At 41.4% G+C, this 22,552-nt stretch overlaps 1 protein-coding gene across 6 annotated transcripts in view; it reads right to left on the bottom strand.

Annotated features, from left to right (window-relative positions):
- Positions 1-22,428, bottom strand: part of LOC110488151 (DNA topoisomerase II beta) — a 47,102-nt gene extending 24,674 nt beyond the window's left edge. For 2 of the 6 annotated variants that reach the window (XM_021560221.3, XM_021560222.3), the window contains exons 1-11: positions 21,881-22,428; positions 10,273-10,503; positions 9,407-9,497; positions 7,539-7,602; positions 3,624-3,769; positions 3,253-3,350; positions 2,350-2,562; positions 1,939-2,112; positions 1,598-1,699; positions 1,314-1,451; positions 926-1,064 (exon numbers count right to left, since the gene is read on the bottom strand). In XM_021560221.3, the coding sequence (XP_021415896.2) occupies positions 926-1,064; positions 1,314-1,451; positions 1,598-1,699; positions 1,939-2,112; positions 2,350-2,562; positions 3,253-3,350; positions 3,624-3,769; positions 7,539-7,602; positions 9,407-9,497; positions 10,273-10,503; positions 21,881-21,922 (1,438 nt within the window). In that variant the 5' untranslated portion in view covers positions 21,923-22,428. Of the gene's footprint in view, positions 1-925; positions 1,065-1,313; positions 1,452-1,597; positions 1,700-1,938; positions 2,113-2,349; positions 2,563-3,132; positions 3,152-3,252; positions 3,351-3,623; positions 3,770-7,538; positions 7,603-9,406; positions 9,498-10,272; positions 10,504-21,880 lie in introns of all 6 variants that reach the window. The other 4 variants (XM_021560223.3, XM_090227873.1, XM_090227874.1 and 1 more) reach the window with 3 other exon arrangements.
- Positions 22,429-22,552: the final 124 nt, after the last annotated feature.

Below are 22,552 nucleotides of genomic sequence, written 5' to 3'. Positions count from 1 at the left end.
CTATAATATACTGAAAAAAATTCAGTTTTAACTAAGACAAAATAATTTATGAATAAGTTGTCCTCCAGTAAACTTTGATTAAATGTCCAATATCCCCATCCACGTGGAAAATCTAAGAGTTACGTGAAGGCCAATTAGATGATGATCTGATCACATTCTGTCTCCTATTAAAACTTTAACCTTTGATGCAAGAGAGAAAGACACAATTAAGTATCTCACTAGGTCGGAGTTTTTTAGTCTCCAAATATCCACTATTTCTAATGTGTCCATAATATTTGTGATTTCGTTAAGGGCAAGGTGTGATGATACTTTGTAGAGTGATTTCCTTTACGGTCCATCAAGGTACTTAACACTGTGTTTTTGTCTCCTACCATAATGATTTGATCATTTGTTGCTTGTAAGATCAATAAATTGGTATAATATTTTCAAAGAAGTGTGGATCATCCTGATTTGGACCATATAGATTAATAACTTTCCATGATGGAGTATGTTGTTCCTCCATAGCGTAAAGCTGTTGGTACTCGTCGATTTCCCTCAAGATCTCCTTAGTATCCAGATTGTCTCTTTACTGTTTTTCAAAAGTTTTTAACAATGCGTCTTTCCATGACGACAACTGGTGTCTGTAATACAGCCACCTAGCACTGTTGTTTGGTTAGCAGTGTTTTCTGGCTGTTAAAAGCTAAACACGTCTGGATGTTTTCCAGCATACAGTGTTCAACTGCTCACTCTGATGACGTGTGACGACAATGAGGGAAACAGTGTTTCCCCTAATGTTTTATAAGTGGGGTGGGGCCCCACCGCCTAGCTCTGTTCCCCCAGCCTAATTAAATATCTTCAACAAGTATCAATATAAACATTTGGTAAAATAGGCCCTCTTGGTGGATAATTGATTAGGAACAGGGCAGAGTCGTTGTGGTTGTCTTACCGGCATCATTGGCGTCGTCCAGCTTGGGGATGCCTTTAATCTTGCTGTACTTCACTGAAGAACACTTCTTGTTGAGTTGTGTCTGGGCCTTGAACTTCACCCAGTTCAGGATACTCTCCACAATTCCACAGTTAGTCGCCTGCAGACAAAATAAATAATTTAATATGATATATCATTGTTTAATACTCCAGGTGAACTGAGAACACAAGAGGACATGGAACAGATTTTAGGATCATATGATATCAATTCAATCTAAATAACTTGACTTTCTCAGTGAGGAAACAGTGTATGTAGAGAGTAAATGCACAACATAGGATGTACACATGAAGGAGGTAGTGATATTTCACCGTGGTAAAGAAAAGTCATTTAAGAAGAAGAATCTCCTTACCGCTCTGATGAACTTCTCAGACAGAGGACACTTAGAACCAAAACTCTTGGTTTGGAGGGTCATGTTCTCCTTGGTCTGGGAGTCAAACGTTGGGTTCTCGATCAACGCATTCACAAACACCCAGATGTGGTTCTTCACCTGATGGAGAGAAAAACAAAGCATTAAGACTGACCAGACTTTACATTAGGTTGCTCCTATACCAGTGTACTAAGAATGTAATCACTAGTAACACTATTGTAGTAACATGACAGAAATAACACAGTAATAAGATAGCAATAACTAACCTGGAAGGGTTTGACTGAGACACCAGCTTTGTTCTTCTTCTTCACCACCTCTATTAGCTTGGCTACGATCTGGTCCACCACGTAATCAATGTGTCTGCCACCCTGAATGACACAAAACAAGCAGTGTAGTACATAAAACATGTCTAATGTGGTAGAAAGTGATTAAAGTCATACTCCAAGATGTGAATAGCATTAAAATGCACACTCATCCCAGCATATTTACACGTGCAAATGGCACTTCCTTTCTGTCCATTATTCCTAGATTGGTCAAGTCATAGTTTTCTAAATCAAAGGGTAGATTTCTGGTAAAATAACAACATAATTCCCTGAGGGGATGTTACCTTGGTGGTGGCGATACTGTTGACAAAGCTGATCTGTTGGAATCCCTTCTCACTCATGGTGAGACACACCTCCCAACGCTCGTTGACGGACTCGTTGACCACCTTTAGGGCCACGCCCACCTCATCCAGCTTGTCCTTCACGTACAGGTCCACATAGCTGCGGAACCCTGTCACCTGGGAGGACAAGGACAGGTGAGAGCCTAAACCGGGTCTGGATAGTGGCTCTGGTTGTGGAACGGTTATTAGCAAATGACATTGTATTGAAACAGGTGTAGTGAAATGTTTTTTTCCCAAGTCAAAACGTTCTTCCCAGGGTCTTCCAAGACTTGGCACCTTATGTACAACATATAGTCTGTGTATATGGGACAGCCCATCTTACTATGTGCGGTTACATGGGGCAGGGAGACTTACAGGGAGTTTCTTCCCGTTGAGCATGACTTTGACGCCCTTGCAGGAGCCAGCAATGTCGTAAGCCCTCTTGGTGAGCAGAGCCACGATGTCCATGTCCAGCTTCTCCATCTTGAACTTGGACAGGTCCGGTTGGAAGGTCACGCACGTGAAGTCGTCCCCATCAAAGAACTTTATCTTGGGGTCGCTCGTCTTCCCCATGTTGTTCTGCCAGGTCTAAGGAGGGAGAGAGAAAGAGGGGGAGATAAAAAGAGGGGGAAAGAGAGAGAAAGAAGGGGACAGAGATTGTCATGAAATGCACATTCTTCACATGTTAAGAAAAAAATTATAGTTTTTTATTTTACCTTAATTTATATAGGCAAGTCAGTTAAGAACAAATTCATATTTTCAATGACTGCCTAGGAACAGTGGGTTAACTGCCTGTTCAGGGGCAGAACGACAGATTTGTACCTTGTCAGCTCAGGGATTTCAACTTGCAACCTTTCGGTTACTAGTCCAACGCTCTAACCACTAGGCCACCCTGCTGCCCCAATTAAATATGGTGAATGGTGAAATTCCATCAAAGAGATACGAGTTAATAAAAAGCCTGATTGAACGAACCATCACTATTTTGGTGAGTCATTTCATTGAAAGTGACAATTGTAGGACAAACCACACAAACAAAGACAACAACCATCTAGCTCACGAGAAATAACCAAAATACCCCAAAACTATGTAGAATCCTACAATATCAACATAAAAGTCCTGTGAGACCACCCTCGACAGTGCAAATCAACTCATACTCACCCCCTTACATACTGTACTCCTGCAAAACATCAACTGGAGTTCAGCTGTTTGAAGAACGTTATTTTCAAGGTTGACTAAACAACAGATGTCAATCACACTGTGCTTTCTCGTTGTCTGTACCTGTTTGAAGCTGTGTTTGTACTCCTTGCATGCAGTTTCCACTGTGAACTTTGTGCTGAAGATATTGCAGAGTTTAGCACCGTACCCGTTCCTTCCACCTAGGAGGAAAACAGAAGGGAGACATGCTTTTATCTATGGAGAGATTGTCCTTGAAGAGCTATAGTCATTCACTCACTCCAGTGTTGTGTTACTAAGCACTGCAAGGGGTACCCACAAAACTATTCAGTTGAGATCATAAAAGCAGACAGTAAAAATGGTTTAGGTTGGACGTTCTGTCTGAAGCTTTATCGAAACCATATGAAATGGTGTTACACAAATGGACAATAATTCATTAATTAATTAGATTCTCGTTTTCAGAGTGATTTTGTCACCTGTGACTTTCTTCTGCTCGTCGTCGTAGTTACTGGAGGTGAGGAGGTGTCCGAAGATGAGAGCGGGAACGTACATCTTCTCATCTTTGTGTTCCACCACAGGGATGCCTTTACCATTGTTCCAGATGGTGATGGTGTTGGACTCACTGAAGGAAGAGAGGAGGATGATGAATGTAGGAATAAACTAGGCGGGATAAACAAGGAGGGATAAACAATGCATGCCAAAGAAATTCACAGGACAGACAGAAACATCATGACCCAACTTGAATAATCATTACGTATTTCCATTTAGATGTACTAACCTTTAGATTAGGGCTCTGGCGGTAATGACATTTTGTCAGCTGGTTACTGTCATGCAAAATACATCCGTTCTCACGGTAACTGACCGTTAATTAACAACATGTTGAGCATCTCCAGGCCTCCATGCATACCAGCCACTGATGTGTGCTTTTGGAGCATCTACATTTTAAAAAGTCTAATAAATCAATTTAATATACACCATCACAATACATCCATGATGTATTTTATTCAGCTCTAAAGAAACATTATGATATGAAGAAAATGTATTTCAGAAGAACAGAATATGAGTTGGTCTACTGTATGTTATCTGGCTATGTTCCATGCCATAGACTGTAGGCTTGTTCAGTTAGCAGACAAGATATTTATATGTTCACTGCATTGGCGGTTGGTGCTGTTTAAAAACAATTGGATACTACGAAATTGGGGAGAAAAAGGGGTAAAATTCCAAAAAACTAAACAAAAAAGACAATCCCTCTCTGCACACTCGAGAAAGGAATGAAGGAGCACGAGATGGTGTTGGTGAGATATTCCGTACATAAAGGTAATGTGTCAGTCGTGCATTATATGCAGTAGGCTATGTATTGTATAACGGCAAAATAATTCATTTGAGCATATTTTTTATAGATTTTTTTTCGGGCTTGGGCTCATATATAGTTCTATGCGTATGCATACGCTCTAATATGCATATGGCGGTTTTGAATTAATCATCACCTTATAAAGTGCTGTTCATTTCATTGTGTAAAGGTGTCAGCATGCTTTAGTTCGGCTGGCGGCTAGCTGAGGTCGGCAAGGCGAACGAGTGTGCTCGTATACTCCCTTAAAAAGACATTCGCTTGAAAAAAAGAGAAATAAGCGGAAATAGTAGTGTTTGTCCATTTTGAGACTCCGTAACCAGTATACACTTCCACAAAATAGTCAGAATTAATCTAAGATAAAATTAATGACATTTACTGAGTTGACGTTTTTGTCAAGGAGATCTTAGTTGCGCAATTTTACATCGAACTAAGAGGTTTTATTTGGAAATACTGCACCAAACAATGTGCATGAAAACAAGTCTTCTCTCATTGGATGACAAGAAAGACTTTCCTGAAGAATCCTTACTGTTGACCTATCACCGACGAAGGGGCGTAGACTTTTTATTTAACCTTTATTTAACTTGGCAAGTCAGTTAAGAACAAATTCTTATTTACAATGACGGCCTCAGTGATTTGCTGCAAGAAAAAAAATGTTGTGTGCCCGAACAACTGACAAACCCCTCACGAAGTCCGAAACGAACAAAAGCATCACAAAATGTTGTCGTAATATATGCACAAACTCTTCTGAACTGTTTCAGCTGGGAAGCATGTGGACAGCTTTAGGTTTTGAAACAACATCCACAATGAGCAGGTATCCACTCAGTTTCAACCCATTGTTGAACTCCTTTCTTCAAATGGATCACAGTGAGGTGAGTTTTAAACGCACATACTGTTTTGATGATGTGTTTGATGTGATTTTCGATAGCATTTGCATTGACTGGTTAGAGGGACAATCGAGCCCTGAGTACCAGGCCATTAGCGACCTGATAATCGTTAGGGGGTTCTGGACTCCCAACGCATGTCCTGAGTGCATAAGAGGAGAGATATGACAGGGCCTTATAGGGAGAGAGACGTGCAGACAGGCCTCACAGGGAGAAGACCGGGAGCTCTGCTTAAGGACACTGGGGCTAAGCGGTCTGCTCTTTCTCTCCCTGTGTGTGAAGACAGAAACCCCAGAGGAATACGAGCGTTCGGCTGTGGTTGCCGTGCCGTAGGTGAACAGCATGTTAAATGAGCTCCCTGAATTCCAGAACCGACTGTTCATTAAGACCTACCCAGAGATCTATCAGCCTCTACAGTACCTCCCTGTCTCTCTCTCTACCCAGAGATCTATCAGCCTCTACAGTACCTCCCTGTCTCTCTCTCTACCCAGAGATCTATCAGCCTCTACAGTACCTCCCTGTCTCTCTCTCTACCCAGAGATCTATCAGCCTCTACAGTACCTCCCTGTCTCTCTCTCTACCCAGAGATCTATCAGCCTCTACAGTACCTCCCTGTCTCTCTCTCTACCCAGAGATCTATCAGCCTCTACAGTACATCCCTGTCTCTCTCTCTACCCAGAGATCTATCAGCCTCTACAGTACCTCCCTGTCTCTCTCTCTACCCAGAGATCTATCAGCCTCTACAGTACCTCCCTGTCTCTCCATGGTCCTGTTATCTCCCTCACACCCTCCTTCCATCTCCTCTTCTCTCTTACCTCTCCTCTCCACCGCTCCCCTCTCATCTCTTTCTCCTCTGGAGCTTCTCTCCTCCACGTCTTCACTCTGTTCTCCCTAAGCCCATCCCCTAAAACCCCTTGCTGCTAGCTAACTACCAAGGCCATCAAGAACTGTGCCACGGATCAACCTACAGCTAAATACTCAGCTGATCCATGCACAATGCAGACTTTAACACAAACATACCCCACAGGCATCACAGTGGTCCGATCACTTCAACAAATTGGATGCTCTGCATTGTCAAAGACATCCTCCCACAGAAAAATCCTCATGCTTTGATACAGTGCCTTCAGAAAGTAATCACACACCTTGACTTTTTCCAATATTGTTGCATTTCAGCCTGAATTTAAAATGGATTAAAATGTAGATGTTTTTGTTACTGGCCTACACACAATACCCCATTATGTCAAAGTGGAATAATGTTTTTTGAAATCTTACAAATTAATGAAAAATGAAAAGCTGAAATGTATTGAGCTATTAAGTATTCAACCCCTTTATTACAGCAAGCCTAAATTAGTACAGGAGTAAAAGAAACACTCACAGCTGTAAAGACTCAGGAGTGTGAATACTGTAAATAAGATATTTCTGCATTCTATTTTTAATAAATTTGCACAAAAAAAATTACAAAATGTCACTTTGTCATTATTGGGTATTGTGTGTAGATGGGTGAGAAAAACAACATGCATTAAATCTACTTTGAATTCACGCTGTAAAGTTTTAAAAAAGTGGAATAAGTCAAGGGGTATGAATACTTTCTGAAGGTAGTGTCTGTTCATAGGGCTACTTAGTGAGTTTAACTATTGGGTTTTATTGGTCAACCAGAACCATTTCCACCTAACGCCGCTAAAAGATCAATCATTTAACGGCAAGAAGTTTAGAGAGACCCAGGCAGCATGACAATCTGATGGCATTAAAGAGTGAAAGCACCATGTTACATTTATACATCTTGTTTAAATCTTCTAAACAGCCACTCACTCAACTACCTCAAAGTGATGCTTGAAAGGGCTTTCACATTCTAACAGCAAAAATGGCAATGGGTGAGCCATTGTTTTCCGATGAAAAGAAGCGGCTGCACCCACCTAGGCAGCATGCACTGCGCATTTTATTTTGAGGCGGCGCTGCTATGCTCAAATGATTTGACTCCTACGCACGAGCTGAGGGCTTAGCCGACACAAAACAGAACTGTTAAACAGAACTTATGATAATGACGGATTCATGACACCTGCATCAGATAGAAGCTGCTGTGCCTACCTAAACCACGTGCACAGTACGGTTTTTGGACTTGACTAATGATTGACAACTGCTTACTGGTCATGTGTACTTACGGATCAATGGAGATCTTTATGGTCGACATGCTCTTATCCCGCTGTTTGTTGTCGGCCGCGTTGACTGTGGAGTAGAGAAAAACATGTTGAAATGAGAAGTAGTAGGCTGCAGGGATTCAATTGTGTTGATAGAAACTAATCGAAAAGATACTTGGTACTGGCATTTTCATCAAGAGCTTTAGACACACTTGAGAATCAATAGCCTAAATGTTGCCTGGCCTATAAAATCCAAAACCACATCCTTTCAACACAGCAAGTCTCTCATACTGAAAACATATTGAAAAGTCAAATAGCCTCAATCAAGTCGCCTGTGTGTTATACGGTTTGCATTAGAAAGCCTTTGCTTTGGTTGTAATGTGACATTGTGTGGCTGACCCTGTATGAGTTGTGTCTAGTCAGTAATTACAGGAGATGTGGTAGGAGCTAGTGAATATTTGGGCAGCGAGGACAGGCGGCTGTCTTTACCTTATCACCAGTATAAAACAGCTAAATGAGCACAGTGTGCGGAGCAAAAAAACTTGATGACTTCTCGTGTCTCCTTCCATTGCATTTGACCGAGTTCCAGTAGTTTGATCGCTCAAGGTACTACCTAGTATAAACGTACTGTTACAGGACAGGGGTATTCATCTTTTAAATCAATGCATACGCCTAACATTTTCCGGTACAATAATTGGTTGTACACCATGTTAATGTGCCAGTCAGTCAAACACATAAGCGAGACTAGTGCTGGATTCTACTGCCGCTTGCCTTAATCAGTGTGCGACTGACAACCAATAAAAGATTTCCTCAGACAGCTCTCCATTCCAGACAAATTACTACATGAGGAGTAGGAGCGAGGGGGGGGGGACACAGAACACACAAGGACAAGCTAGCTCCTCTACACAACTGGTTACATCTAATAGATGTTTCAGAGGTATTGTTGGACCAGATATTAAGCCAAGCTAAAAATCTGGTTTTCATCTCCAGTCACTGGTGTACAAAAATAATATCATCATACCTACAACAATAGATTGACTGTATGTAAGTCTGTCTGGATAAAAGTGTCTGCTAAATTAATAAAATGTCAAATTTAGACTGGTCGACTGGCATAGAAAAGTATACCTAAAATAGAATCTACGTCAAACTATTTAGATTTTTATGATCGCTTACATTTACATTTTAGTCAATTAGCAGCCGCTCTTATCCAAAGACTTACAGTAGCAACTAGATTTCTCACCTAGTCTGCTCGGGGATTCACCTAGTCTGCTCGGGGATTCACCTAGTCTGCTCGGGGATTCCAGCAACCTTCTGGCTAATTATTAGGCTACCTGCTGCTTTTTTACCCTCTTTTTCTTCCTAATTCCGATCTTCTCTCATCGCTGCAACACGGGCTCAGGAGAGGCGAAGGTGGAGTCATTCGTCCTCCGCGCCCCTTAACACCTGCCAGCTTAACCTGGAAGCCAGCCGCACTAATGTGTCAGAGGAAACACCGTTCAACTGGTGACCGGGGTCAGCCTGCAGGTACCAAGCCCACCACAAGGAGTAGCTTTACCGGCCAAACACTCCCAACCTGGACGACGAGTCCTATGGGACTCCCGGCCACGTCTGGTTGTGGCACAGCCTGGGAATGAACCAGGGTCTGTAGTAACGCCTCTAGCACTGCGATACAGTGCCTTAGAACGCTGCGCCACTCGGGAGGCCCCTACCTGCCGATCTTGAGGCAAAATCCACCAGAGGCCATTACAGTAATAACTGGGCCTGATATAAAGGGATAATAACTGATTAATAACAGCCTAATCACAATTAACTGAGTGCTATGGCTAGCTCATAATGACCACCTTGTTACCTGTGTATGTTCTGCTTTAAAATACCCTGATAAATAGACTTACCAAGAATTTCATCAAAGATTTTGTATAATCCAGGGACGTAGGTGATTTCTCGTAGATTCATTCCAAGGTCTTCATCGAAAACCCACATTTGCTGAAAGGGTTGAAATAGATACGTCTATTGATCAACCATTCATAATACTTGACTACGCAACAACAACAAAGAGCAACACCAGATTTCTCTGTTAGATCCATCTATAGAACTGGATGTTGTTGTGGCTAACGTTGTGTAGAACAGGGCTTCCCAAACTGTTTCACTCGGGCCCCCCTTCCAGCATGTGGAATGTCTTATTTCTAAGGACACAAGCACTGTTCATGACACAAACTGTTCACACCCCTCATTGGTAGAGAGAATTTTGCAGGTTTGAAGCTTATTTCCTGCAATTCTACACATTTTGTCATGGGGTCCAAAGAACATTTAGCAGTTTTTAATAAAATGTTGTTTCAATTCTATAAACTTTGCCATGTCTAGTGTATATTCATGTGATATTTGAGTGACAAGAAAATTACAACAATATCTATGGGCAAAGAAACCTAATAAAAAACCGTTAGCTGACATGGGCTAGTGTATCTGGACATTTCTGACCAGTTATAAATAGCTCTAAGGTCTGCAATGACTAACATGACAAGAGGAGCTGATGATTCACTACCCAATTTCAAAATGACACCTTGTGCATTCACCTGTTACAACTTTCAAGAGTAAGTTTAAAGCCGAACCCCTCCGTTTGGGATCCACTGGTGTAGAATATGAGTAAAGTTCATTTGGCACAAAACAGGAGTGACATTTTTTTCTTCTCACAATTTTGTTTTCTTTTGCACCCTCCTGAACACAAGCTAGACGTCCAAAGTCATGAAGAAACCGAACCCACCTGGGTGACCGGTTCCACAGAGCCGATGTAGGTGTCGGGCCTCAGTAGGATGTGCTCCAGCTGGGTCTTCTTCTGGTACACCCTCTCCACTGACAACTTCTCTCCTCCCTTCTTCTTGGCTCCTCCACCTCCTCCCTCGGGCTTGCCCCCATCGCCCCTGCCGTTCGCCGCCGCCGCTGCTGCTGCCTCCTCCTCCCTCTTTTTGGCAGCATTCTTCTTATCAAAGAGGGTCTGGTATTAGACACATGTGCACAACTTTGTTAAAAATTACACTAGAAATAAATGATTGAACTCTGTGTCTGCAGGCACTGGCAGCTGATTATCAGAACTAAGGCACAGCAGTAGCCATTTGTTTGAATTTGATTGTTTGACACGGGATTTAGACATACCATCCAAACTCATTCCACGGAGGGCCGAGGGTCTGCAGGTTCACACTCCTCCCCTGTACTTGATTGATGAATTAAGGTCACTAATTAGTAAGAACTCCCCACACCTGGTTGTCTAGGTATTAACTGAAACAAAAACCGGCAGACACTCAGCCCTCCATGGAATGAGTTTGACACCCCTGGTCTAAATCCTACTAGTCCAGTGTAGCCTCAAATGTTTCCGTCATTGCTCCTTTATGCTTTGGTTGGTTGGTTGATTAGTGGGTTGGTTGGAACTTGGAAGGTTTCCTTGGTTAGGCTAATTGCCCGGCACACACCCACAGTAGACACCATTGGTTAAGGCAGTGGATCTCATTGTTAAATACTTAGGATTGCACCCAAGGAGAGGCCAAAAAGTGACTGAGCCTGAGGAGAAAACTTTATCAAATAAAAATGTAAATGTTTCAAGCATAGGGAAATCTAAACGGTATTGTTGTGGTAATGAATGTATATAATTGATCGAGAGCCGTTGAGCATGCAATGAGCAAATAATCTACTGTGCAATAACAAACACAGTGGTTGAGTAAAACGCAGTCCCTGTCACTTGTGGCCCTTGAGATCTGTTTACATTTCTCTATGGGGAGGTATCTGAGCAACAGACCCTCACAATTCTCATCAGCCTATTAGTAACAAACAGGGGACCCAAGACAGTTCACTCCATATGGTCTATGGTTTCCCAAACTCTCACAGCAAGTCATAATCAGATTATCAAGCCAAAGCAGCCATTTAGCTCACGACAGTCCACCATTCTGGGATATTTGCTTTGACAAGATATGTACAAAAAAAATGAATCTTGAGAGTATTATACAGTGCCTTGCGAAAGTATTCGGCCCCCTTGAACTTTGCGACCTTTTGCCACATTTCAGGCTTCAAACATAAAGATATAAAACTGTATTTTTTTTGTGAAGAATCAACAACAAGTGGGACACAATCATGAAGTGGAACGACATTTATTGGATATTTCAAACTTTAACAAATCAAAAACTGAAAAATTGGGCGTGCAAAATTATTCAGCCCCCTTAAGTTAATACTTTGTAGCGCCACCTTTTGCTGCGATTACAGCTGTAAGTCGCTTGGGGTATGTCTCTATCAGTTTTGCACATCGAGAGACTGACATTTTTTCCTATTCCTCCTTGCAAAACAGCTCGAGCTCAGTGAGGTTGGATGGAGAGCATTTGTGAACAGCAGTTTTCAGTTCTTTCCACAGATTCTCGATTGTATTCAGGTCTGGACTTTGACTTGGCCATTCTAACACCTGGATATGTTTATTTTTGAACCATTCCATTGTAGATTTTGCTTTATGTTTTGGATCATTGTCTTGTTGGAAGACAAATCTCCGTCCCAGTCTCAGGTCTTTTGCAGACTCCATCAGGTTTTCTTCCAGAATGGTCCTGTATTTGGCTCCATCCATCGTCCCATTAATTTTAACCATCTTCCCTGTCCCTGCTGAAGAAAAGCAGGCCCAAACCATGATGCTGCCACCACCATGTTCGACAGTGGGGATGGTGTGTTCAGGGTGTTGCTTTTACGCCAAACATAACGTTTTGCATTGTTGCCAAAAAGTTCAATTTTGGTTTCATCTGACCAGAGCACCTTCTTCCACATGTTTGGTGTGTCTCCCAGGTGGCTTGTGGCAAACTTTAACCGACACTTTTTGTGGATATCTTTAAGAAATGGCTTTCTTCTTGCAACTCTTCCATAAAGGCCAGATTTGTGCAATATACGACTGATTGTTGTCCTATGGACAGAGTCTCCCACCTCAGCTGTAGATCTCTGCAGTTCATCCAGAGTGATCATGGGCCTCTTGGCTGCATCTCTGATCAGTCTTCTCCTTGTATGAGCTGAAAGTTTAGAGGGACGGCCAGGTGTTGGTAGATTTGCAGTGGTCTGATACTCCATCCATTTCAATATTATCGCTTGCACAGTGCTCCTTGGGATGTTTAAAGCTTGGGAAATCTTTTTGTATCCAAATCCGGCTTTAAACTTCTTCACAACAGTATCTCGGACCTGCCTGGTGTGTTCCTTGTTCTTCATGATGCTCTCTGCGCTTTTAACGGACCTCTGAGACTATCACAGTGCAGGTGCATTTATACGGAGACTTGATTACACACAGGTGGATTGCATTTATCATCATTAGTCATTTAGGTCAACATTGGATCATTCAGAGATCCTCACTGAACTTCTGGAGAGAGTTTGCTGCACTGAAAGTAAAGGGGCTGAATAATTTTGCACGCCCAATTTTTCAGTTTTTGATTTGTTAAAAAAGTTTGAAATATCCAATAAATGTTGTTCCACTTCATGATTGTGTCCCACTTGTTGTTGATTCTTCACAAAAAAATACAGTTTTATATCTTTATGTTTGAAGCCTGAAATGTGGCAAAAGGTCGCAAAGTTCAAGGGGGCCGAATACTTTCGCAAGGCACTGTATATTAGGTCTGCTAAGAACCTAATCTTGGTTGCTCAAACACACTGAAAGAATTCTGCATGACCTCATTATAGCATCTTCTATCAGACAGCCAGCTGCTCCATTGTCTATCTGCTGCCAGTGGCACCCAAATTGACCTGTGTGAAGCTAGCCACAATAAGGATTCGCCACAATAGTGGAATTTGCACTTCGCCATCAAAATAAAAGTCCCCCATTGAAAGTGATTCAAACGGATACAAAGTGGATTCATGCCATATTTGCACTAGATAATGCTAAACAAGGTCGGAATATTGTTATAAATTCAACAAATTATAATAATTTGTTAATTTGACACAACAAAAGTAAAAACTCATTGGATAAATTAGAATTGAGAATTGCATTGGGGGGCATACTTATACAAACTGCACAAATCAAAGTCACATTTTATTTGTCACATGCGCCAAATAAAACAAATGTGGACTATAGCGTGAAATATTTACTTACGAGCCCTTTCCCAACAATGCAGATAAAAAGCAGGAACATTTGCAAATAGATACAAATAAAATAGTTACAATAAAATATCAATGACGTGGCTACAGTGGCTTGCCGAAAGTGTTCACCCCTTTGGCATTTTTCCTATTTCGTTGCCTTACAACCTTTTTTGGAGGTTTGTATCATTTGATTTACACAACATGCCTACCACTTTGAAGATGTAAAATATTTTTTATTGTGAAACAAAGAAATAAGACAAAAAAAATGGAAACTTGAGCGTGCTTAACTATTCACCCCGCTTGGCACATCTAGCCATTATGATTTTTTTCCCATTATTCAAGGCATAACTGCTCCAGATACTTCAAGTTGGATGGGATCTGCTGATGTACAGCAATCTTTAACTCATATCACAGATTCTCAATTGGATAGAGGTCTGGGCTTTGACTAGGCCATTCCAAGACATTTAAATGTTTCCCCTTAAACCACTCAAGTGTTGCTTTAGCAGTATGCTTCGGGTCATTGTCCTGCTGGAAGGTGAACCTCTGTCCCAGTCCCAAATCTCTGGAAGACAGAAACAGGTTTCCTTCAAGAATTTCTTGGTGGATGGCGGTTAGCGCCATCCATCATTCCTTCAATTCTTAACAGTTTCCCAGTCCCTGCCGAGGATGCTGCCACCACCATGCTTCACTGTGGGGATGGTGTTCTCAGGGTGATGCGGTGTTGGGTTTGTGCCAGACATAGTGTTTTCTTTGATGGCCAAAAAGCTCAATTTTAATCTCATCTGACCAGAGTACCTTCTTTCATATGTTTGAGGAGTCTCCCTCCCACATGCCTTTTGGCGGACAAAAAACGTGTTTGCTTATTTTTTTCATTAAGCAATGGCTTAATTCTGGCCACTCTTCTGTAAAGCCCAGCTCTGTGGAGTGTACAGCTTAAAGTGGTTCTATGGACATATACTCCAATCTCCACTGTGGAGCTTTGCAGCTCCTTCAGGGTTATTTTTGGTCTCTTTGTTGCCTCTCTGATTAATGCCCTCCTTGCCAGGTCCATGAGTTTTCGTGAGGGGCCCTCTCATGGCAGGTTTGTTGTGGTGCCATATTCTTTCCATTTTTTAATAATGGATTTCACAGTGCTCCGTGGGATGTTCAAAGTTTCTGATAAAAAAAATATAACCCAACCCTGATCTGTACTTCTCCACAACTTTGTCCCTGACCTGTTTTGGAGACTGCCTTGGTCTTCATGGTGCCGCTTGCTTTGTGGTGCCCGTTGCTTAGTGGTGTTGCAGACTCTGGGGCCTTTCAGAACAGGTGTATATGTGCTGAGATCATGTGACAGATTGCACAAAGGTGGACTTTATTTAACTAATTATGGGACTTCTGGAGGTAATTGGTTGCACCAGATCTTATTCAGGGACTTCATAGCAAAGGGGGTGAATACATATGCACCCACCACTTTTCCGTTTTTTTTTTTTTTTTTGAAACAAGTTATTTTTTTCATTTCACTTCACCAATATGGAATATTTTCTGTATGTCCATTACATGAAATAAAAATATATTTCAATTACAGGTTGTAATGCAACAAAATAGGAAAAATGCCAAGGGGGATGAATACTTTTGCAAGGCACTGTTTATACACAGAATATAAACGATAAAATTATTTTTGGGGTACGAGATAATTGGGGTGATTGATGGAAGTAATATGTACGTGGATGTTTGGTTAGGTGATTGATTAAAGTACTATCTACATGTAGGTAGGGGTGAAATGCAGAAAGTCCCGGTAGCCATTTGATTAACTGTTCAGCAGTCTTAGGACTTTGGGGTAGAAGCTGATCGGGTACCTTTTCAGCTCCGGTGCTGCTTGCCGTGCGGCAGAAGAGAGAACAGACTGTGACTTGGGTGCCTGGAGTCAAATTTTTAGGGCCTTCCTCTGACACCGCAGTACCCTCTGTAAGCGCCTTGCAGTTGGATGCCAAACAGTTTCCATACCAAGTGGTGATGCAGCCGGTCAAGATGCTCTCAGTGGTGCAGCTGTATAACTTTCTGAGGATCTGAGGGCCCATGTCAAATCTTTTCAGTGTCCTGAGGGGGCTACCTGCCCTCTAGGACACCTACAGCACCCGATGTCACAGGAAGGCCAAAAAGAACATCAAGGACAACAACCACCCAAGCCACTGCCTGTTCACTCCGCTATCAACCAGAAGGCGAGGTCAATATAGCAGCATCAACGCTGGGACCGGGAGGCTGAAAAACAGCTTCTATCTCAAGGCCATCAGACTGTTAAATAGCCATCACTAGCACATAGAGGCTGCTGCCTATATACAGACTTGAAATCACTGGCCAATTTAATAAATGGAACACTAGTCACTTTAATAATGTTTACATATCTTGCATTACTCATGTCAAAATGTCTACACTGTTTTCTATACTATTTTACTGTATCTTAGTCTATGCCGCTCTGACATTGCTCATCCATATATTTATATATTCTTAATTACATACCTTTACTTAGATTTGTGTGTATTTGGTATATGTTGTGAAATTGTTAGATATAGCTTGTTAGATATTAAGGTACTGTCGGAGCTAGAAACACAAGCATTTCGCTACACCCGCAATAACATCTGCTAAACACGTGTCGGTGACCAATAAAATTTGATTCGTTGGTGTGTTTGACCCATGAAAGGTCCTTAGTGATGTGGGCACAGAGGAACTAGATGCTCTCAACCATCTCCATTACAGCCCCGTTGATGGGAATGCTTGGCCCTCTGTTTTCTGTAGTCCACGATCAGCTCCTTCTTCTTGCTGACGTTGAGGGAGGTTGTTGTCCTGGCACCACACTGCCAGGTCTCCGACCTCCTCCCTATAGGTTGTCTAATTGTCGTCGTTGAGCAGGCAAACCAGCGTCGTCAGCAACCTTAATGATGGTGTGCTGCCACGCAGTTGTGGGTGAACAGGAAGTACATATCAGCCTACTCAGTGACACACGCAGAACACAACTGTGTAGAGTTTACACAAATATTAGTCTTAGCCAGGTGCGTAACTTGCGGGGTTGATCATCTTGACTACAAGATCCTCCTTCTGACCTACCAAGCCCTTCATTATCTTGCCGTCAACCACCTTACCTCACAGACCTTCTTCTACCCTACCATCCCACACGCACACTCCATTCCACCACAGCAGCCCACATCATCTCCAGAGCTTTGGCGACAGGGCCTTCTCCAGGGTTCCTTCTAAGCTCTGGAACTCCCTTCCTCCAGTCATCCGTGACTCAGAGTCCATCACTATCTTTCAATCCCTCCCAAAGTCCCACCTCTTTGACAAAGCCTACCCTTAAGCACCTGTCACCCCCACGCAAAGAAATACACTACAGAGACAATCCTCTCTTCTCCATACTGAGCAGCACCTAACCCAAAACCTTAACCAGGTTCGTATCCTATCTCCAATCCCACCTCTTACCCTAAACCGGGTTCGTATCCCAAATCCCAACCCTACTCTCCCCATACATCACACTCTTTCCCTTCTTTGAACCAACAACCCCTCTCTTAATTCATGTTTTTGTTTAGTCTTAGGTTTTGTTTTTGTTTTGAATCTTGTTTTTTAGTTCTTCACTTTTACATTTCAAGAATTGTAGAGAGTGACTTTGGATGCTTGAAAAGCGCTGTATAAGTTCCATTATTAACATGACGACCCCCCCCCCCCCCCCCCAATATCAGAAACGGGTCAATTTTGACCCCCCCAACCCCACCCAAAAAAAGAAAAAATACATACATTACCGGTCAAAAGTTTGAGAGCACCTACTCATTCAAGGGCTTTTCTTTAATTTCTACATTGTAGAATAATAGTGAAGACATCAAAACTATGAAAAAACACATGGACTCATGTAGTAACCATAAGTGTTATTAAGCAAATCAAAATATGTTTTATATTTGAGATTCTTCAAATAGCCACCCTTTGCCTTTGAAAGCTTTGCACACTCTTGGCATTCTCTCAACCAGTTTCATGAGGTAGTCACCTGGAATGCATTTCAATTAACATGTGTGCCTTCTTAAAAAGCTAATTTTTGCAATTTCCTTCCTTCTTAATGCATTTGAGCTAATCAGTTGTATTGTGACAAGGTAGGGGGGTATACAGAAGATAGCCCCAATCGGTTAAAAACCAAGTCCGTATTATGGCAAGAACAGCTGAAATAAGCAAAGAGAAATGACAGTCCATCATTACTTTAAGACATGAAGGTCAGTCAATGCAGAACATTTCTTCAAGTGCAGACAATCGTTTTGATGAAACTGTCTCTCATGAGGACCGCCACAGGAATGGAAGACCCAGAGTTACCTCTGCTGCAGAGGATAAGTTCATTACAGTTAACTGTCTCTCATGAGGACCGCCACAGGAATGGAAGACCCAGAGTTACCTCTGCTGCAGAGGATAAGTTCATTACAGTTAACTGTCTCTCATGAGGACCGCCACAGGAATGGAAGACCCAGAGTTACCTCTGCTGCAGAGGATAAGTTCATTACAGTTAACTGTCTCTCATGAGGACCGCCACAGGAATGGAAGACCCAGAGTTACCTCTGCTGCAGAAGTTCATTAGAGTTACCAGCCTCAGAAATTGCAGCCCAAATAAATGCTTCAGAGTTCAAGTAACAGAAACATCTCAACTAGAGGTCGACCGATTATGATTTTAACACCGATTATTGGGGGACCAAAAAAAGCCAATACTGATTAAATCGGCTGAGATATATATATATATATATAAATATAAAATGTAATAATGACATTTACAACCATACTGAATTAACAATTATTTTAACTTTAATATAATACATAAATAAAATGTATTTATTCTAAAATAATGAAACATGCTCAATTTGGTTTAAATAATGCAAAAACAGTTTTGGAGAAGAAAGTAAAAGTGCAATATGTGCCATGTAAAAAAGCTAACGTTTAAGTTCCTTGCTCAGAACATGAGAACATATGAAAGCTGGTGGTTCAATATTCCCAGTTCTTCAATACTCCCAGTTAAGAGGTTTTAGGTTGTAGTTATTATAGGAAGTATGATGCGTAGACTATCTCTCTATACCATTTGTATTTCATATACCTTTGACTATTGGATGTTCTAATAGGCACTTTAGTATTGCCAGCCTAATCTCAGGAGTTGATAGGCTTGAAGTCCTAAACAGCGCTGTGAAGCAAGCATTGCTAAGAGCTGCTGGCAAATGCAGTAAAGTTGGAATGAATGCTTACGAGCCTACCACCGCTCAGTCAGACTGCTCTATCAAATCATAGACTTAATTATAATATAATAAACACAGAAATACAAGCCGTTGGTCATTAATATGGTCAAATCTGGAAACTATCATTTTGAAAACTAAACGTTTATTCTTTGAGTGAAATACGGAACCGTTCTGTATTTCATCAAACGGGCGGCAACCTTAAGTCTAAATATTGCTGTTACATTGCACAACCTTCAATCATAATTATGTAATACTCTGGAAACTTAGTTCACAACGAGCCAGGCAGCCCAAACTATTGCATATACCCTGACTCTGCATGCATGCAAGAGTGACACAATTTCCCTAGTTAATATTGCCTTGCAGACATGAATTTCTTGTAACTAAATATGCAGATTTTAAGAAAGGCATTGATGTTTATGGTTAGGTACATTCGCGCAACAATTGTGCTTTTTTCGCAAATGCGCTTTTGTTAAATCATCCCCCGTTTGGCAAAGTAGGCTGTGATTCAATGATTTGGTGTTATGGTGTGGGGGTGTTTTGCTGGTGACACTGTGATTTATTTAGAACTCAAGGCACACTTAACCAGCATGCTACCACAGCATTCTGCAGCGATACGCCATCCCATCTGGTTTGGGCTTAGTGGGACTATAATTTGTTTTTCAACAGGACAATGACCCATCACACCTCCAGGCTGTGTAAGGGCTATTTGACCAAGAAGGAGAGTGATGGAGTGCTTCATCAGATGACCTGGACTCCACAATCCCCCAACCTCAACCCAAATTAAGATGGTTTGGGATGAGTCAGAGTGCAGAGCGAAAGAAAAGCAGCCAACAAGTGCTCAGCATATGTGGGAACCCCTTCAAGACTGCTGGAAAGGCATTCCAGTTGAAGCTGGTTGAGAGAATCCAAGAGTGTGCAAAGCTGTCATCAAGGCAAAGGGTGATTATTTGAAGAATCTCAAATATATTTTAATTTGTTTAACACTTATTTGGTTACGACATGATTCCATGTGTTTTTTTAATAGTTTTGATGTCTTCACTATTATTCTACAATGCAGTAAAATAGTAAAAATAAAGAAACACTAAAAAACCTTTGACCGGTAGTGTACCATGATGATCTTGATGAATTGGAAATTATTTTCCCACCTTAGCTACTGGCCTTCTGTGGCTTTAAACTACACAGTACTACTCTATTCTTCATTTTATGATTGGATCCCCCCGCCACCAATTATGCTTTCTTTTGTCCGGTCCTCAGAGGCGATTCGTTTGTGAAGAGAAAAAAGTTGCCCAATAACGCCTCTTTCTCTCCACTCTCTTAAAACACTTAATTCTCTGAGCTAACTTGTACAATCATATTTAACATGGTAAATTCATAAGCATAAATAATAATTAATTAGAAAATTTTTTTAAATGGAGAAGGTTTCTATTGCGAAGTGACGGCGTGAAAAACAAGTAATTATTGGTCACTGTTAAATTGTGCTCAATTTTGTGAGTTCAAAGTCAACTTTGGAAGTATTATAAACTTTGAAACTGGGTTCCAGTAAACCACATAATTACAGAAGGGCTGTTTCTCTGAACCTCAGGCAGTAGGCTCAAGCTAGCCTGTTTCTCTCCCCAGTCAGAGGCAGCATGCCTGTCTCAGACTATGACCAGCAGCAACCTATCCTCCTTACTTCCCCCATTATGAAGGGGCCAAGACTGAAAAAGTTTGGGAAGCACTGATCAGCAGGTAGCCTAGTGGTTAGAGCATTGGGCCAGTAACCAAAAGGTTGCTAGATTGAATTCCGAGCTGACAAGGTAAAAATCTGTTGTTCTGCCCCTGAACAAGGCAGTTAACCCATTGTTCCTAGGCCGTCATTGTAATTAAGAATTTGCCTGACTTGCCTGGTTAAATTTAAAAAATACAAATCTAGCTAATGATTAGCACAAATACAGATGGGCAACCCCATCTATTTATTTATAGCAACTATACTGCATCAGTTGGGCAACAGGTGATAATTACTTATTGCTAAATAACACACCAGCCTGATAATATGGCCCAATATGTTGTTATGCTCATTTTTGATGTGACATTTATTTTAAAAAATGGTCTCCATTTTATTTTCAAACATTTTTTAAATAGAAAACAGGGCTGCAATCAGGCCCAAAAAACATAATTCAATGTTCAATTAAACGGACCGGTGCGGTTCTGAAGAACTAATAGAACAACAGAGGTTGTGGGTTCAAAATGCACCGCTGCCCTTCAAATATCACATACAAGTATGCCCCCGATGCAATTATAAGGTCTAATACATCCACAGTATGATTTCAACAGATTTGTCAAATTAACTAATTGTCTTTTGTTTAGCATTATCTAGTCCAAATATGTCACGATTCCACTATTTATATCCGTTTGAATCACTTTCAAATGGGGGACTTTTATTTAGAAGGAAAACCGCAAATTCCACTATTGTGGCTAATCCTTATGGCTAGCTTTACACAGGTCCCAAATTGTGCTGCGGGCTGGTCGCTGCTAAAGCTAACGTTAGCTGACCAAATGTCGTGCAAAAACATTTAAGGAATATGTCGCATAATTTTTTTTTTTTAGATTAGGCTACCTACTAATAACGGTATTTGAGACACATTCAAGATTCTAAATTTAAACGGCGTGCATGTAACATATACAAACTGAGTATCAATCAATCACACTTGACGTGTATTGCAACAAAGAACTTCTTGGGGCATTGCCATTGGCCAAGAGACTCACTCACTGAAAAGCAATGTTGCCGAATGACATGAAAAAAGAAAACAATGTATCTGACGTTGGTGGACCAATCTGTGATAGTATGTGCCGGGCAATCGTAGCTAAATGAATATCCCAAATCATGGCCCATCTTGAATAGGCGCATGATAGTTTAAAGGAATGTATTAGCTGCTGGCTAGTTATCACTGGCCATTTTACAAATATCCAGCTCTTGAAACTGGGGAATTTCTCTCATGCATCCCGGCAAAATGATCAACGCTAGCTGAAGCGATAAAGCAAACATGTCCAGTAATGCAACATAACAAAATAGTAACTTACCACCCAAGTCAGACCCCCACTTCCTGCTGCGCCGTTGGACATCTTCCTTTTGTTTCCCCTAAATTTGAGTGATGCTACTAAGCAGATAAAATACTGAAGTCCGGCATACAATATAGTCTATAAACTCAGGAATGCTTTCAGTTAACGGACCCCATTCGGTTATTTTCTTTGTCAGTACAAGTATAAAATGTCTGTCAAAATAGTTCAAGATGAGGGACTATAGCGCGGCTATTGTTAAAATCGACGAGCGGTGGTTAGAACTAGGCCTGAAATCGTCAACGCTTGCGTGCTACTTGCCGATGTGTATAAATTACTGTACAAAATCCAGACGTTAAATAGTTCCACAAAATGTAATTTAGTACAAAATAAATTCTAATACTGTATAAACAAAATTACTTTAAAATAAGGCTGTAAATCAATACCAAAATGTTCATTCACAAATAATAACACCGCCGCCTGCCTGTCAGGTTCCACCATCCGCAAGGCGACAATCCCCCACAGCGGAACCCACCAATCCGGTGCTCGCTTTTCTAGGAGCCGGTACTTCAGCCAATGGGGGAAAAAAAAAAATACATGCCCCACGATGTACTTGCATTTTCTAACCAGTAGGTGGTAGTAGAAACACCGCCCGCACTGCTTTTCTTACTTAGGAACCCATGTGGTCCATGACTG

This window comes from Oncorhynchus mykiss, chromosome 30 (assembly GCF_057628025.1).
Source record: "Oncorhynchus mykiss isolate SJ-2025 chromosome 30, ASM5762802v1, whole genome shotgun sequence".
Classification (NCBI taxonomy): Eukaryota; Metazoa; Chordata; class Actinopteri; order Salmoniformes; family Salmonidae; genus Oncorhynchus; species Oncorhynchus mykiss.
Note: the sequence above shows the minus strand (reverse complement) of the source record. Positions and strands in the feature narration are given on the sequence as shown.